The 18,946-nt window shown below is 41.3% G+C and overlaps 2 protein-coding genes across 4 annotated transcripts in view; one reads left to right on the forward strand and one right to left on the reverse strand.

Moving 5' to 3' along the window:
- Window positions 1-8,879, reverse strand: part of LOC122734791 (nodal modulator 1) — a 48,660-nt gene extending 39,781 nt beyond the window's left edge. Inside the window, exons 1-5 of the mRNA XM_043975884.1 lie at window positions 8,715-8,879; window positions 4,417-4,506; window positions 2,046-2,091; window positions 1,189-1,289; window positions 987-1,093 (exon numbers count right to left, since the gene is read on the reverse strand). Of these exons, the coding sequence (XP_043831819.1) occupies window positions 987-1,093; window positions 1,189-1,289; window positions 2,046-2,091; window positions 4,417-4,506; window positions 8,715-8,879 (509 nt within the window). The remainder of the gene's footprint in view (window positions 1-986; window positions 1,094-1,188; window positions 1,290-2,045; window positions 2,092-4,416; window positions 4,507-8,714) is intronic.
- A 4,878-nt stretch (window positions 8,880-13,757) lies between these two features.
- The window catches only part of ABCC6 (ATP binding cassette subfamily C member 6), a 64,944-nt gene continuing 59,755 nt past the window's right edge, over window positions 13,758-18,946 (forward strand). For all 3 annotated transcript variants that reach the window (XM_043977935.1, XM_043977936.1, XM_043977937.1), the window contains exon 1: window positions 13,758-13,984. In XM_043977935.1, the coding sequence (XP_043833870.1) occupies window positions 13,940-13,984 (45 nt within the window). In that variant the 5' untranslated portion in view covers window positions 13,758-13,939. The remainder of the gene's footprint in view (window positions 13,985-18,946) is intronic.

Below are 18,946 nucleotides of genomic sequence, written 5' to 3' on the forward strand. Positions count from 1 at the left end.
CATTGCCCCACCAAAAAAAAAAAAAAAGTCCAAGGAAGATAATGGAATTATACAAATTACTGGCTTGTTCAAACCCTTTGACCCTGAGATCCCATTACTGGGACTATATCCCAAGTAGGTTATTCACAGCAAGAAAAGACCCTCATCTACACATATGTTTCCAGCAGCATTATTTGTATGCTTAATAACTGGAAAGGGGCTGACCAAATTAGGGTTTATAACCGTATAGAATATTTTTTTGACATAAGGAGAGTTTCGTCACCAATTAGCTGGTCACTGGCTGAATTCTTTGTCATGGCAAGCCAGGAAACAAAAGAGGAATACCAAATGGCCCTCAGCCCCCTTTGATCCCCTCCTATCAGTGAATAATGATGGCAGAAAAGAAACAGCAGGAAGCAGAGAATCCCACAGATTTGAGACCTCCTAGTAACATTAAGTTGGCTATTTGTACTCTAAATGTGAGATTCTGGTCCAGTGCCTGAGTCAAAATACTACAAGAAGAATTAAATTGTAATAATTTTTATATTCTCACTATTAATTAAAAAAAAAAAACAGAAGACCAAAAGAAGTTTCAGGTAGGGAAAGAAGCGGCTGGACTAGATGACCAAGAGAGATGACATGAATTGGCCTGGGTCACAAAATTCATTAGTAGCAAAGCTACTTGGATACTGGTCTCCTGACTCCAGGTCCAGAAGTCTACCCACTTTACCATACCACACCACTTCCCTAATTTCAAAAATGTTAAATAACTTTTCCTAAAGATATTCAGCAAATCACTAGAAGAGGGTTCATCAAAATTCTACACTCCCTACTCTAAAAGGGAGTAGAGTTGAATAAGAATAAAAACAGCTTCATTTTTTTATTATGTATCACCAGTACCTAGTCAACAAGTGCTGACTGACTGATGCAAATTGCAAAGGGTTTCTAAGCTAAAAAAGGAAAAGTCTATACATCCAGAAAACAAGACAAAATAAGGTATTACTTACTTTCCACCAGGCTGAGTCACAGTAGATTGTATATGAGCTTCATTCCCAATGCTTTTTAACATAACCTGAACTCCAGCAGGTCCCAAAGTCTGCCCCTTACTGAGTACCTGCCATAAAGAATATACAGTTAGTAATTTTTGACAAAGTGCTCTGGGGGGTGGAATTCACTACATGTTACCAAGAAAACTGCAAAAAGTCAAACCTTTCCATTCACAGAAAACCCTGTGAATACAAAGTTGATGTCACCTCCTTTTGTGCAGATATCATTAATACCATCAACATGAAGGTCCACAGTTGTTGGTTCTAAGGACAAAAAAAGGAGATAAAAAATGAGTTAACAACTTTACATCTTTAATATAATGAAATCTTCCTAAATAGAATATGTCAACTAGTCTTTCATCTGAGTTTTACCTCAAAGTATCATTTGCAATTTGTGCACATCACCAAATAGTCTATCTATATATATAGTACTAAAACTTTATGTACACACTGGAATTCAGAAACTTTCAACACTAAATGGTTTCTACTTTACTCTTCAAGCTTTGGGAAAAAGTACTATTTATGCACCTGCAGAGGCATGAAAAGAGAAAATGTCACCATCTCAGACACTAAACTTATACAAAGCCTAGCCTCAAGGCAGAACAAATTCTCACATGGTAGTTTCATTAGAGTCCTTGAAATATGACCCTCCAAAACAACTAAACCTAAATTTTCATTATAGAACACCGTATCAAGTACTTTACAAAAATAAGACTCCACTAAGCTACAGCCATGCCTCATTTCCAAGGTGCAAAGCTGGAGCAACAGTCCCAAGAAAAGCTACTCCAACTATGTCTGGGGGGAAATCTATTTTCCTCTTATACATAAACTTTAGGGAGATATAAAATGGCATCCTGATCCTCCTCACAGGTGGCTTGACAGAAAGCTTTCAAGTAAAATAGACTACAACAAGAAATGAATCCTTACCATTTAATCAATCTAATCTAGTCCCTTTTCATGAAGATTCGGTAAAGATTATATTCAATAATAGAAGACAAGTCTGTCTAGTCATTTACTTACCAAAACTCCACCCTAGGGGAGGTTCAATTTTCAGAATGAAATCCCCCTAAATCAAAAAAGTGAAAAAGAAAAATGTTCGATATATGGTTAGATTTAATGCTGTCATTCAACCAAACTTTTTTAACATGAAAGGAAATATAAAAGCAGCAGCACAGGATCATAGAGCTAGAGTTGGACGGGACCTCAGAGCTCCTCTAGCCCAACTCTAGTCTAACAGATAAGGAACCTTGGGCTTACAGTAGTTTAATGACTTGCAGAATGTCACTAAAAGAGGAAGCATCAGAGGTAGGATTTGAACTCAGACGAGCTACTCTAAAAACTGCATTAAGTTACTTGCTTCTGTCATCCTGTGCAAAAACAAAGCACTGAATTTAATAAATGGTGCAGTTCTGATATAAAACATGAGGTTTAAGAGGTGCTGCTACCTCTTAGATTTTTTTAAAAACATCTTCCTAAATAAGTGACATCCATATAATCATTTGTCCATTAATAAGAGGATCCATGTGTATAATAATAGAAAAAAATCAGTTCAGCCGGATGTGACATCTCCCTCATCTAATCTCATATCACTTCATAATGTTCTCATATATTTACCATTTAGTTTGTATTACATTTGAAGGCCCTAGGTTTTAATCTTGTCCCTTACTTTGACCCTGGGCAATTTACTTGCTTTGCTGGACCTCAGTTTCTTTACCTGTGAAATGAGGGAGCTGGATTACATGGTATCTACAGTACCTTCCAGCTCCAAATCTCTAACCCTATGTCTTATTTCTCCTTTGAGGGTAGGTAGAAAGAAACATCTTTATTTCCTCCATTGCCTCATATCGTGTATTGGGAAAAACAAGACTCAATATTTGTTGAATAAATGGATCAACAAATTGTCTAAAGATAAAACGTGATTTTTGTGCTAACATTCACTGTAGCAAGTGCCCTGATTTCTTTTAATTTTTTTTTTTTTACTGTTAATGTTAAATGGATGGGTTGTCAATTTCCAGTGAATGAATGAATGAACTTCGACAGACTTAACAGGCTCCCCTCCCACTCCCCCTTTTCCTCTCCTCTGACCCCTACTCTGGGCTGCTGCACCCCTCCCCTCTCCAAAGGCCACGCACTAGGGTCAGAGCTGTGGCCAGGTTTTCCTGATTGGTGAGATTTCTAGAAGCCCTAGAACCATAATCCAATAGACAGTACGATGACTTCTAGAAAAGAGCAATCAAAGCGACTGCCCCAGTATTCCCACTCACTATCCCTAGGACTTCTAAGCCCAAAATGTCCTCCCCAGCCCCAACTCCCCTAAGTGTTGTTTCCCCCACTGGAATGTAAGCTTCTTGAGAACAGGAACTATTTCACTTTTTTATTTGTATCCTCAGGCTTAGCACAGAGCCTGGCACATAGTAAGCACATAAAATGCTTTTTGATTCATTCATTATCATGGGCAACCTTCTAGTAATAATTTGCTCCAAATTATTACAGGATCACAGATTTAGTGCTGCAAGGGAACTTAAAGGTCTAAGGCTTCTTAACTTTTTCCACTAGAAACCCCTTTTCGCCCAAGAAATGTTTACATGACCCTGTGTATTACAAGTATATAAAATAGTATACATAACCTTTTACTGTTGCCAAAGTTTTCATGACCCCCACAATCAGTTACTCCACCCCATATGGGGTCGCAACCCACAGATGAAGCTCGGGTCTAGTCCAAACCCTTCACTTTAGAGATGAGGAATCTGAGGCCCCAAAAGTTTAAGTGACTTAGCCAAGGTCAAACAGGTAGTTTAAGAGGCTGGATGTAAACTCTAGATGCAGGCTCTGACTCCAAAGCCAGTGCTCTTTCCACTGTACCAAACAATAGTCTCTACCAGAACCCACACGTATCACTTTTACAGCTCGGCAGAACCTGCCAAAACTTGTATTCTGCCAGCATCACCTTCAAGAATCCAAAGTCACTTTTTAAGGAGACAAGAGACAAATCAATCACAGAGTAAGAAGAATAAAATGAATGGCCCAAATAGTTAGATATCTGTATTCCCAGGTTAGGCCTGCTGAACAACGCACAGACCCCCTATGACTGATTTATGGGACAACGTTCAACAATGGAAAGAGTTCTCTTCTACTGAAATCAAGAAATCTAACAAAAAATACAATTAAACGAATGGTTTTATATCATTGTACCAATTGTTAGTTATCTACTTCTTCCTTAACACTGCCATGCTCCACGTATAACTAAGAAAACAAATTATAATTTGCCTAATGCCACAAAAGTCAGAAGCAATAATCACCTACTGCTATGATCAATCCCTTGTGGCACACTGCTTCCTACCATATCAATAACCATGAATAACAAGAAAATAGAAATATTTTCGCCTCTTACCTTGTCATACAGAGGAATCATGAAGTACCCATTGTTTGGAGCACAGTCTGTTTGGTATTTCAGAGTTCCATGCTTAGTATATAATTTAATCTATACCAAGATAAAGAAATGGAAAAAAATGTAAAAAAAAGTTGCACTAATACTCAGATACATAAATTTGAATTAAGTTTAGTTTTCATACCTCAGAAACAATCAGAAGCCTACATAAAACATCAATAATTTAAAATACTTTCATTGGGTTTTTTTCTATTATACATGTCATTTCACATGAACTATTAAAATATGGGTCTGTGTCTTCCAGTTTTGTTGATTTCTTATTAAGCTCACAGCACAGCAGCAGGTATCCCAGTTGAAAGCCATTCTCTAAATCTAATGTCCTGATTATTACACATACATACTTATATGCACACGCACACACTGTATATATAATTTATACAGATATATATATATATACATACACACATATGTTGTAATACTTAGGCTCTTTAATTTCTCACTTGGAAAATTAATTTAATGTTAACTTACCTCTCATTGATATTATGAAGAATAAGAGTGTTTGGGGACTTTGAATCATAATATTCATTAAATGTGCCATAACATAAGGGTTAAGAAACATGAAATATGTAAAAGAATACGTATATGTACATGTATACATATGTGTGTATACATTATGTGTATACATATATACATTATATATATATATATATATATGAGGAAATACTATGTATGTTTTACAGGTATAACGTACACATTATTTTAAAATTAGGAAAAGAATACTTGGTCATGAAACAGTTTTTATTTGGCAACAGAACAAAATCAATTACTGAAATGACAAAATTATTTGGTTTTACTGCATAAGAATACAGACCAATTCACATTTCAACAAATATAAACGCATACAAGATTAACCACATGAAATGTAATTAGGTGATAATAAAGTCATTTAGTTCAGGTTAGTAAGAAAAAATAGAGAATGTATGTTTTAAGAGGCGATGTCACTTTTTGCTTTCAACTCAACAGGAAACATATGAACTTAGGAAATTGTAATGGTAATAGCCTTGGTAAGCATCTAATTCGCAATTATCTGCTTTCCTTTTGAAAAGCAATCCGGAATTATGCCCAAATAGTTATTAAACTACCCATACCCTCTGACCCAGCAATACCACTACTTGGTCTATTTCCAAAGATAATGAGGGGGAAAGGAAAGGAACCTATATGTTCTAATATGTTTATAGCTGTGAAAAACTACAAATTGCAGGGATGTTCATCAACTGGAAAATGACTGAACAAGTTACAGTATATAATTGTAATAGAATACTACTGTGCTATATATAAGAAATGAGCTCCACAATTTTAGAAAAACATGGGAAGACCTGCACAAAATAATGAAGAGCAAAATGAGCAAAACTGAGAGAACACTGTATACTGTAACAGCAATATTGTTTTAAAAATGACTGAAAGAATAAGTCATTTTGACTATTATAAATACCCAAAATTAACTACAAAGGACATATGAAGGAAGACAGTATCTGCATCCAGAGAAAGAACTGATAGAAATACTTATGGAATAATTTTATATACATATATATACACTTATTTGTGTCTAATGATAGCTGGGGGAAGAAAAAAATTATAATTTTGTTGAATATTTGAAAGGAACAGTAAGTTGTGCATAGATTTGCAGTTTCGCGTGCAATCTTTTTTTTATTATACTATGATATGGAAATGCTCGTTTTATTCCATAAATTAAAAATAAAATTTAATAATTAAAAAAAAAGAAAGCATCTAATTCAACTCCCATTTTTAACAAAGAAGGAAAGTATGGCGCAGGTAGGTGAAGTGAAGCCTAAGTCTAAGGAAAACAAAGGCCTACTGACTCCCAGTCTGGTAATTCCTCCCCATATGGCTCAAGGTACAAACAGAACTTATAACGTAAATTCTGCTGCTCCAGGCAACAGAGTAGAAATCTTCTGCCTCAGTTACCTGCAAACCACAAGGAACTATATTTCCTGAATTATTGGGAAAGGTTGCAGCCAATAAAATATTTTTATTTTAAAACAAATGTATATTTGTATTAGTATACAAGTAGAATGCAAATTAGCTCTCAGGAGTTAAAGTACTCTGATATCATGTATAGAACTATTACCTAAGTGTTGAGCAAACAGGAAAAGAGATATTCATGTACCTCTTCAAGCAAGAAAAAAGTTATAACAGTTAAAGGTCTAGGGTCAGAGATCCCAGAGGTACAAACATTTATATAGAACTCTAAAGAGCATTATATACAGAATTTCATTTAATCTTCAGAACAATCCTGTAAAGGAGGAATTATCATAAACTCATTTTAATGAGGAAAGAAAAGCTTAGAAAGCAATTAGCAAACATTAAGAGACTACTATGTACCATACACTGTGCTATACATGGAGATACAAAGATTATGAAACACCCTACTCCCTGGGAATTTACATTCTAAAGGTCGTGATTTACCCATGGTCACACAGGTAATGCTTAATTAGAGGTGGGATTTGAACCAGAGTTTTTTTCCTAGGCCCTACCCACCATGTTTTGGTATAATCTAGAGTTAATAAACTTCTTTAAACAAATGGAGTATTTTATTTATAAATCTCCTGACATGTCTGCCGTTTTACAGGTAGAAAAACTGAGACAGATATTAGCCAATTTGCTCAAGGTCAAATAAGACAGGGCCAGAAACCTTTGCTTTTCAGTAATGTCCAATTCTTTGTAACCCCATTTGGGGTTTTATTGGCAAAGATACTAAAATGGTTTGCCATTTCCTTCTCCAACTCATTAACAACTCTGAAACAGATGAGGAAACTGAGGTGAACTGAGTTAAATGACTTGCCCAGGGTCACACAACTAGTAAATGTCTAAGGTCAAATTTGAACTCAGCAAGATGAGGCCTGGCACTCTATCCACTGTGCTTATTAACTAACTCCCAGATTACCTTTCCAGAAGGCTACAGTGAAAAACCTTATTCTATAATCTCCTCTCCAAAAAAATAATCCCAAATCAGCCTTCCCTGTGTTGATTAATTCCCATTGATCATATACATACATATATATATATATGGCAAGTTCCGTTCATACATAAGTATCCTATACGAAATATGGATAGGGATATAGATAACATTTGTACATAGTTGTTCCCATGCTGTCTCCACCATTAGACTGGGGAGCACCTTTATAGCAGGTGCAGAGTTTTGCCTTTCTACATATCCCCAGCTCTTAGCACAGAGCCTGGCATGTCTAAGACGTCTGCTTAATAAATGTTGACTAACAAGGTTTTCTCTCAAAAAGATAGCAGTGCCTCATTTTTTCTAGTTCATTTTTCACCTAACTCTGGGCCTTTTCTTTCACCTTCTCTTCTCCCAAAACACCTCTACATCTACATACACGTGTATGCATGCATACATACATACAACCCAATCTTAACTGTCAGCCCCTTCCCCCCATATGACATAAGCTGCCCCTGTTCATCTCACTCACTTTCTCTTGCCACAGGAGTTCTTAACCTACTTTTAAATGTCTGACAACTGTACTTCAATATTATTGATTTCTTTTGCAACCCTATGTATTTTACTTTATGCATTTAAAAACATTATTCTGGGAACAGGAGTCATAAAAGAAGCCACTGTCTGGGCCACAGTCTCTGGTACTTCAAAGTCCCACACTTGGTATAGTACTGAAATCTACACAAAGCCAAAAAAAAAAAAAATGTAAGGGGGGAGAGGGAGGGCGAGGTTGCACTACCTCTGGCTCTTACAGAACTCTGAATGAAGTTCAGCTTCTCCACCTCAGAAACAATCACAAGTTTACATACAGCATTTAATAACTTAAAATACGTTTTTCCCTGAGCCAGGCGGACGGCTTCGTGTAAATTACTGAAATGTAGGTCTGGATCTTTCCGTTCTGTTTATCCCTTACTTAGCCCATACAAGAAGCGGGTCGTGCGGTCACTGATTACAAGACTGAGCAGAAAGACATTCTCTAACTCTCATTTCCCGATGAGGTGGTAGGGTGCCTGGACTCTAACTTGTCACTAAATTACTCCACATACGTGGGAGCAGTCCTGAATTTAGGAATCAGAAACACGTGGGTTCGAGTCCCTCGATCACCTGCTGTGACCTCGGGCCGATCACCGGACCACGCTGGGCCTCAGTTTCCTCCTCTGTAAAAGGAAGGGATGAAGGTTAAGGTCTCTTCCATGGCCAATAGGGGGTCGGGCGTTGGAAGACCCCAGGGGACAGGGTCTCAGCCCCACCGCCCCGTGGCGCGCCTCACCTCGATGAGGGAGTAGTTGATCTCCACCTCGGACTTGACGAAGCCCCCGCAGCCCACCACGATGTCCTCCGAGCCGCGAACCTGCGAGCCGCCCCCCAGCACCAGCACCAGGACGGCGGCGGCCGCCAGCAGCCGCGGCAGCCCCGAGCCCCGACCCACCCGCATGGCCCCGGCCTCCGCCCCCCGCCCCGCGCAGCTACGGACCGACGAGCGGCCACAACTCAGGCTACCGCCCCGCCCAACCCGGCGCAGAAGAGGAGAAGCCGCTCCTTCCGCCTCCGGACGCTGACGGCGCGGGCCCCGCCCTTTCCCCCTCCCCCCCCCCCCCCAAACCCCACAGCGCGCATGCGCCCTCCTGCCCGCCCCGCTGCCTGGCCTCCTTTATTCTGCCCCCACTCCCTCTGAAATCGGACAATCCGCAGGCATGTCGTAAAGACCTAGAGTCGCGACGTCTTCAGTGAACGCATGCGTACTGGACTGGGTTCCATTATTTTGCAACTCTCCACTTTTAATGATTTGTCCTTCCTTTGAGATTAAATTTTTCCCATAGGGCTGGAGCCCTATATCAATGTTTGGGACCCCTGGGTTCTGTCTCTGGCTTCTCCAATGACATCCAACCAAACATTTATTAAATGCCAGTGACATAACCGGAAAGAACAAGCGGGGGGAGCGGAGCCAAGATTGCGGAGGAAAGGCAGTGACTTGGCAGAGCTCTCAAGACCCCTCGAAATACTGTAAGGATTTCTAGAGCAGCGGCACCCACAAGAGGACGGGTGAGATCATTTTCCAGCCACAGACAGCTCAGAAGGTTGGCAGGAAAGGTCTGTTTTACCAGGGTGGGAGTGGAGCACAGATCCGGTCCCGCCAGTGCTGCCCCAGCCCCAGGGAACTGGGTCTCCCCAGCCTTTGACCCATCCTCGGCAGCAACTGCTTCTGCAATTCAGCCCACAGACGGCCAGAAGATTACTTACAGGGGTCTCTTTGCGGGCCTTGGGGCAGGACAGGATTCTGTTGTTTTGCCCCTGCTCAAATCCGGGTCACAGTCTTGGGTGTCGGTCCCAGGCCGGGGAGGAGCACAAGCATGATGGAGCTTGCAGCCACAGTGGAGCAGGCTTCATAGCTCTACCGAAGAAAAGCAGGCCTGTGGTTGTCTGAAGACCGGAGCACAGGACAGGGCACCATACCACCTTGGAAGAACTAAGGACTTACCGATTCCTACAAGTATCTTGGGGAACAGCTGCTCAAACCTCCTGAAACTTGGGACAGTGCACCCTCCACCCTAGAAGCAGTGCCCCACTTTAACAAAGAGTTCAAAGTCAAGAAATAGGCTGGGAAAATGAGCCAACAGGAAAAAATGCTGACCCTAGAAAGTATCCGTGGTGATGAGGAAGATCAAAATACATCCTCAGAAGAAGATAACAAAGACAAAGCTTCTGAGAAAGAGATGGATTGGTCTCAGGCCATGGAAGAGCTCAAAAAGAACTTTGAAATTCAATTAAGTGAAGCAGAGGGAAAAATGGAAAGAGAAATGAGAGCAATACAAAAAAATTATGCAAAAAAAGTCAATAGCTTGAAAGGCCGAATTGCCCAATTAGGAAAGGAGATACAGAAGCTCTCTGAAGAAAATAACTCCTTAAAAATGAGAATTGAGCAAATGGAAGCTAATGACTTTTGAGAAATCAAGACACAATAAAGGAAAGAACAAAATAGTCAAAAAAGGAATGTTCAGAAATGATAAAGAACAGGTTTGACCCCAAGAAGAAATATGAAAAGACAGACTTCTGCAGAGTTTGGAGGGAAGGGGAGGGGGGCTACGGAGAGGGGGCCACAGGTGTGGAATACTGCCTGTAGCTTCATTTTTTTCCCATGTATTAATAAGAATAAACTGGGGCAGCTAGGTGGCGCAGTGGATAAAGCACCGGCCCTGGTTTCAGGAGTACCTGAGTTCAAATGTGGCCTCAGACACTTAACACTTACTAGCTGTGTGACCTTGGGCAAGTCACTTAACCCTCATTGCCCTACCAAAAACAAAAATAAACTAACAGTTATATAGCTCTTTAAGGTTTGCAAAGCCCTCTACAAATATTATTTCATTTGATTCTCACAACAACTCTGGGAGGTAAATACCCATTTTATAGATGAAGAAACTGGAGAGAGACTTGCCCAGAGTCACACAGCTTGTCCAAGGCTGGATTTCAATGTAGGTCTTTCTGATTCCTGGTCCAGTTCTCTAACCACTTCACCACCTACCTGTATTCCATGGGTTTTGCTGAAATTTTTTTCATTGATTCTTCCTCTTTTTTCTCTTTCTTTAAAGAAAAAACTGTATTATAAAGGGTGACCCTCTGGGAAGCACATGGGATCGAAGTCAAGGGTTTTCGTTTTGTTTTTGCTTTATAGAGCTCATAAAGCACTTTGTTATTATTGTTGTTCAGTCGTGTCCCAATTCTTCTTACTCTTCATGACCTAGTTTGGAGTTTTCTTGGCAGAGATACTAGAGTAGTTTGCCATTTCCTTCTCTAGCTCATTTTACAGATGAGGAAATTGAGTCAAATGAGGTTAAGTGACTTGTCCAGGGTCACACAGCTAGTGAGTATCTGAAGCCTGATTTGAACTTCAGGCCTGACACTCCATCTGGCTGTCCTCAAAGTACCATATTACTGATTACTATAGGTCATTGAGCAGGAAGAGGCAATGACTCATCTCTCTTTAAAAATAAATTGACTTTGTTTCCTTTCAACCTTTAAGGTGACATCATGCCAATATGGGATTGGGGGTGGAGGAGGGACTTCTTCTCTACCCCAACAGCAGGTAAATAATTCCCACGTGACAGCAAAATTTGGGGCTCAGGTAGACAAGCTTGAGCCTGGGTCCTTGGGCTACCTCTTCTGCTTTTTGTTTTCTTTGCCTTATCCTAAGTAACAATGTCTGTCTCAATATCTATATGTCCCAGAATGGAGGTGATCTTGTAAGATCAAAAGGTCTGGAGGTCCTGGGTCCTCAGTGGCAACCAACTTCATTTCAGAAGGATTCCTAGCACCACAGTTATAGATTATGACCACCACCCTGAAAATCTGTCTAAGGGTTGGCCTGGCTTACTAGAAGATATGGATCTGTAGTTCCAAGAGTGCAAAACCAAGGTGAAAGGTCTCAATGCCTATTCAGTTATCCCACAAACTTTTGCTTTCTGCTAATTCTCAACCTCCTGAAAGAGTAACAGTTGTTGGTACTGCCACTTGCTTAGCTACAGGTCAGGACTTGATTTATTGTTTTGTTGATTGTCAAGAAAGAAAGAAAATGTTAATAATTCACATTAAACTTAAAAGTGTGTCCTGTATGTATTTTGTTTATGGAGGGAAGATAATTGTTAAACACAGCACCACATCCGAAGGTATAGCAAGGCAAAGAGCATAAGGAGGAGCCCTAACCCCTTTCATTAAAGGCCAAGCTCCCCTGGGACTGAATCCAGTCTCGACCATATATATGGGTCCAGAGCAAAGGGGGGACTTTAGCAGAGAAGTTGCTATTCCCAAGCCCAGCATTGGGCCCTTCTCCCCAAACTACCTTGTATTCATTTTATATATATATATATATAAAACACCTACTGGTGTTTAATAAATGTTTCTTGAGTGAATCTAGTCAAAATACATGAAGAACTCACCACATGCCAAGTACTGAGCTAAGCACTGTGGGATACAAAGGCAACAGACAGTCCCTGTTCTCAAGATCACAGCCTAATGGAATAGACAACAGGCAAACCACTCTATACAGACAAGATAAATAGATGATAATCTTAGAGGGCTGATACTAGTATTAAGTTAGGGGATCAGAAAAGGCTTCTTGTAGAAGGTAGTGTTTGTTTTTTGGCAGGGCAATGAGGGTTAAGTGACTTGCCCAGGGTCACACAGCTAGTAAGTGTCAAGTGTCTGAGGTTGCATTTGAATTCAGGTCCTCCTGAATCCAGGGCCAGTGTTTTATTCACTGTGCCACCTAGCTGCCCCGAAGGTGGTGTTTTAGCTGGACATTTTCTATCCAGTATTTCGACCCAACTTTGCTTGGGATACCCAGCGTCCACTATAGCTATTCCATACCTAAAATTAGATATTAGATATTAGCATGGAGTGGTGGATAAAGTGCTAGATTTATAGTGAAGAACTAGCTAGGTGGCGAAGTGGATAGAGCACTGGCCCTGGAGTCAGGAGGACCTGAGTTCAAATCCAGCCTCAGACACTTGACACCAGCTGTGTGACCCTGGGAAAGTCACTTAACCCTCATTGCCTCGCAAAACAACAAAAAAAGAACTGGCTACAAAAGCCACCTAACACTCTAATAACCCCCTCTGTCTCAGTTTCCTCACCTGTAAAATAAATGTTAGACTCTAGCCTCAAAGGCCACCTTCCAGTTCTAAACTTTGGATTCCATGATACTCCAGAGAAATAGAGTAGAACATAGAGGTTTCCCCTAGATTGTGCGATCCTCACTTTCCCATAGGCCCTCAATCTCCTCCCTGCCTCCTTCTCTCCCCACCCCCACCCCACCACCCCCCAGCTCTTAAAGGGCCAAGCCTTTTAACCTTTGGAATAAGGCATGCTAGCTAAGAACCGCAGGTTTCTAATTTAAAGCCACGCTGCTAAACTAGACTGCCGACATTGTGATAATTTAATAGCAAGGACCAGCTTACGGCTTTATTCCACATAGATCCATCCCACACTAAATCTCTGCCAGATTCTTTTTTTTTTAATGGGAGCTCCCCAAAAGCACCTTGAGATCCAGTTTAACCTGATACTTCTGGCTTTTCCTTTGAGAGCTGTTGCAGTCTCTTTGAAGACTTGCATTCTGACTTTTTCAGAGGACCGAGTGGACAGCCAGACCAAAAGGGCCGCTGCAGATAGGGCTTCCTACGCTGGGTGCTAGGAAGGGGAGCGCCCGCGGAGAAGTATCTGCACTCCAGCCGCCCCACTCTGGGATAGAGCAGCGAGCTGGGAGGGGCTCTAGAGTAGAAATATTTAATGCCCCAGCCCCATTTCCCCCAGTTCCCTTTACCCCGCCCAACAGCACACGCGTGGCCCAGCTGGACCTTGCCCCAAGTCTGATGATAAGGCGCGGCGAATTCATGCCAGGGCCCCCCGGCAATGTCCCTTCCCTCCCCGGAACCGAGCTCAGCTAGCGGGACAGGACGACAAGAAGGTCAGACTTAACAAGTCAGACGTGTCCAAACGGTTGTCATGGGCTCTGGCAGCTGGGTTTGTAATCCTATTTTAGAGATCTGGGTAAGTGTTTTCCAGCCTTACTTCCCCCCACTCCTCGCTTCCTTCTGGGCAACCTTTGGGGGAGCTGGGCTTTCGGACCTGCGGGGAGGATTAAAGAGGGGACCCGTCCTCTGCACCCTATTACTCCCGCCCAGCCTTATGCACGCTCCGCCCTGGAAAAGAAAGGCAAGGGAGTTTGCAAATGCTCGGAGACAAAAGCGGGAGGCCCTTCTTTTGCTGGCCCCTTCGGAGCTCCAGCACCCCAAATCCTATAGCTCTCCCTGAACTTGGGCAGCACCTGGAGAATGGAGCCTGGAGCTCGGAGTCCAAGGGAGATGCATGGAGAGGCACCGAAGCCAAGAGATTGTGCACTCCGGGGCCCTGACTCTGGCCACTATGCACTTGAGGGGGAGGAGGAAGTGCAGCAGGCAAAAGAGGCTAGTCCTTTTATGAAACTGGGCCTTCCCGAAGCAACTTGGAGCCTTTAAAAAAAAAAAAAAAAGACTTGCCTTATCTATGCATCACCTCGTCTGCCTGAGACTGAGAGAAGAATTCCTCATTGGCATAGGGCAGGCATCTCTGCCAGTTTTTCCCACCATTTCTACTGACAACATCATTGTTAGGGATTTGTAGACCCAGCCCCAAGGATATGAACAGATGCTCACAGACCGGAGATTTCCAGTGGAGACAAAACAAGGAGACTGAGGCATAAGACTAGGATTGAGAGTCACAGAACCTTAGGGATCAGGAGATGTCATTTTGTCCTGGCCGTGCCTTGACCAATGACTGCCCATAACTCATTCACGAAAGGGAGCTAGCTGTCCATACAGCTAATATATCCAAAGAGATTCCTTGGGGCCCTCATCCAAACTTCTCTCCCTGCCAAAATCATCCTCACTTAATATTTTCAAGATCGGAAATAAACAGAGAAACCTACTTCCAGTCATTTTCAATTATCATATCATATTTTCAACAATCATATTAAATTCCTACTATGTACACAGTACTATATGCTAGAGAATGAAGTAAACAAATGAACTTTGGTGATCCAATATGACCTGAGGCTCAAAGTTTATTTGCATTAGAATCTCCTGTTGGTGTAGATTTATTACTCAATCCTCCTTTTCTGCCAGAGCGGTGGAGTTGGTGAGAATCTGAGAGAGAAAAGAAATCCTGGTCTTTTGGCCTCTGAAAGAATAAGCATGATTCAGGATCTCTCCTCTCTTAAATTCTCACCGACTCCACCTTCACACAAACATGGAGGATTGAGAAATCAATTTTCACCTATGAGGAGAATCTTATGCAATTGACTTTGAGCTATTCTTACACTAGTAAGGAAGAGAAGTCACATCCATATATAGCATATATCCCGATTTGCTTTTAAAATTAAATGTAGATCCAAATAATGCCATAGGAAAATGCCTGGAGCAGCAAAACTCAGAGAAGAATGTGCTGAAATCATCTAACCAAGAATGACTTGGAAGGTCAGAAGGAGGGAGCTGCTGTGCTGATACAGGAGTCGAGCCCAATCCCACAGTTACCCTGACACAGATCCAGTCCCAGGAAGGCCTCACCAGAGAAGGAGATCCCCAGAGCCTCTGAATCAGCTGAAGCGCCAGTGTCCTCTGGAACTAAGCTCACAGTCTGGTGAGAGAGATGAGCCCTGGGCAGGGGAGAGACTACAGGGGTCTATGCTGGTGCTGAGGCAGAACTTGAATTTTTCACCCCTACTGGGAACCAGGAGGTAGGCTTGAGTAGCAGTGGCCCAGGTGGGGGAGGGGCACAGGCTCATCAGAGCTAACAACCACAACACACAAAGCTGGTTGATTAGCAAGTTGGTCTGGGGTCATCTAGGACCAGGGAATAGGCCAGGTGAGTGAAGAAACTGATCCTCCTTAAATCGTACCACCTGGGACTTCTGAAGCTTGGGATACTGTAGCCTGGAAACAGTGCCCCACTTTAAGGAGCTAAAAGTCAAGGAAAAGAAAGGCAAGATGAGCAGACACAGAAAGGTGAGAACCATAGAAAGTTTCTTCAATAACAAGGAAGACTGAGGTGCACCCTCAGAGGAAGATGTCAACATCAGGGCCCCTATATCTAAAGCTTCCAAGAAAAATATGAATTGGTCTCAGGCCATAGAGGCAGAAAGCTGCGAAACAATTTTTACAGATGGTGTTTCTGATAAAGGCCTCATTTCTAAAATATATAGGGAACTAAATCAAATCTATAACAATTCAAGTCATTCCCCAATTGGGAAATGGTCAAAGGATATGAACAAGAAGTTTTCAGATGAAGAAATCAAAGCTATTGCCTTATGAAAAAATGCTCTAAATCACTATTGATTAGAGAAATTAAAACAACTCTGAGGTACCACCTCACACCTATCAGATTAACTAATATGACAAAAAAGGAAAATAATAAATGTTGGAGAAGCTGTGGGAAAATTGGAACACGAATGCATTGTTGGTGGAGCTATGAACTGATCCAACCATTCTGTAGAGCAATTTGGAACTATGCCTAAAGGGCTACAGGCCTGTGCATAGTCTTTGACCCAGTAATACCACGACTAGGTCTGTATCCCAAAGAGATCATAGAAAAGGAAAAAGGACTCACATGTACAAAAATATTTATAGCAGCTCTCTTTGTGGTGGCAAAGAAATGGAAATCGAGGGAATGCTCATCAACTGAGGAATGGCTGAACAAATTGTGGTATATGAATATAATGGAATACTATTGTGCTGTAAGAAATGATGAACAGGCAGATTTCAGAAAAACCTGGAAAGGCTTAAGAGGAATGATGTTGAGTGAAGGGGACAGAACCAGGAGAACATTGTACACAGTAACGGCAACATTTTGTGATGATCAACTGTGATCGACTTGGCTCTTCTCAGCAGTGCAATGACCAAAGACAATTCCAAGGAACTCATGATGGAAAATTTTATCCACATTCAGAAAAAGAACTGTGGATTCTGAATGCAGATTGAACCATACTGTTTCTACGTTTTTTTTTCTTTTTTCTTTTTTGAGGTTTTTCCCTTTTGTTCTGATTCTTCTTTCTCAACATGACTGATGCAGAAATGTGTTTTATGTGATTATACATATATAGCCTATATCAGACTGTTTTATATCTTGGGGATGGGGGAAAGAAGGGAAAGGGGGAGAAAAGTTTGAAACTAAAAATCTTATGAAAACAAACGTTGAAAACTATCTTTACATGTAACTGGCAAATAATAAAATATTTTTATGATTATAAAATCTAACTGGAAAATATTTAATAAAATAAATTTTAAAAATAACAAAACATAGATATAACATTTAAAAAGTCAACAAAACCTGCAGGAATCCATGTACGTGGATTATTGCCCCAGGGTTTCTATTTGAGTTTGACACCACTAGACTAGAGGACCACTTAGGTCCTTTCCAATTCTCTGATTCTATGGCTTATCAATAACAAATGTTATCATATAGAATTTCAGTGACTGAAGGCATAACCCCTCCCTGGGTGATTTGCATTTTGAATGGGGATTCTTGAAGCTATCTCTGGGTCCTAAAAGCCATATTGACTCAACCCACCAAAAAGATTCTGCTAAACCTTCTTATCTAGTTCAGTTGTCTCAGTCATGTCTAACTCTTTGTGACCCCATTTGGAGTTTTCTTACCCAACCTGAAGATCAGAAGAGTGAGATTCAGCTTTCCTCTTTGTGGTCAGCCATCTGTTAAGGGCTAAAATTCTAGCTAAACTGTCTAAAATATCTAATGAGTAGTCGCCGATAAATTATAAGCTTCAGCAAGAGTTAGGCTTTTAAGCATTTATTAAGGAGAATAAGAATTTGGTAAAGAGAGAGAAAGGCCTACATTCATCTATCTATTAAAGGGAGAGCACGTTTCTAGCTCCGCTCTCCACCAGAGTCCAAAGGAAAGAGTGAAAGGCAGAGCGCCGGGCCCCCCTTCTTCCAGCCACCAGCAAATGTCACTTCCTGACGCCAAAGAAAAGACCCATGGTCCTACCCTCAGAGACGTTCGCCTCATGGCACAGCTTTTCTACAGTAAGTCTCCAGCAGGTGGCGTCATTCCAATCATTACAAAAACATAGATATAACATTTAAAAAGTCAACAAAACCTGCAGGAATCCATGTACGTGGATTATTGCCCCAGGGTTTCTATTTGAGTTTGACACCACTAGACTAGAGGACCACTTAGGTCCCTTTCAATTCTCTGATTCTATGGCTTATCAATAACAAATGTTATCATATAGAATTTCAGTGACTGAAGGCATAACCCCTCCCTGGGTGATTTGCACTTTGAATGGGGATTCTTGAAGCTATCTCTGGGTCCTAAGAGCCATATTGATTCAACCCACCAAAAAGATTCTGCTAAACCTTCTTGTCTAGTTCAGTTGTCTCAGTCGTGTCTAACTCTTTGTGACCCCATTTGGAGTTTTCTTACCATAGATACTAGAGTGTTTTGGCATTTCCTTTTCCAGCTCATTTTACAGATGAGGAAACTGAGGCAAACAGGGTTGTGACTTGCCCAGGATCACACAGCTAATAAGTGTCTGAGGCCAGATTTAAACTCAGGTCTTCCTGATTCCAGGCCCAACTCTCTATCCACTGCACCACATAGCTGCCCAAGACTACCTCATACTGACCAGATAGATTTCTTCTTGTTGTGACCTATGGGCAACTGCTATCATAACCATCGTGGCTCTACCATCATCCCTCCCCAACCAATTCCCTCCTGTTTGAATAATAAGAGGTATATTTTGTATATAATTAATGTGTAGCCTGTATGAAATCTGGAGGTCCTTATCCCAAATACCACTTTCACTGATAAGTTGGGTTCTCAGAGCAAGATTACATCTTCCCTTAAGGCTTCTAAGTGTGATAAAAAAAAAATGAAAGTTTTTAACAGTCGGTTAGGATAACTGAAAGACGCCAGTTTTTGAAGGACCACCCTTTCGGGGAGGGGACCAATGACATGAGC

This window comes from Dromiciops gliroides, chromosome 1 (genome assembly GCF_019393635.1).
Source record: "Dromiciops gliroides isolate mDroGli1 chromosome 1, mDroGli1.pri, whole genome shotgun sequence".
Taxonomy (NCBI): Eukaryota; Metazoa; Chordata; class Mammalia; order Microbiotheria; family Microbiotheriidae; genus Dromiciops; species Dromiciops gliroides.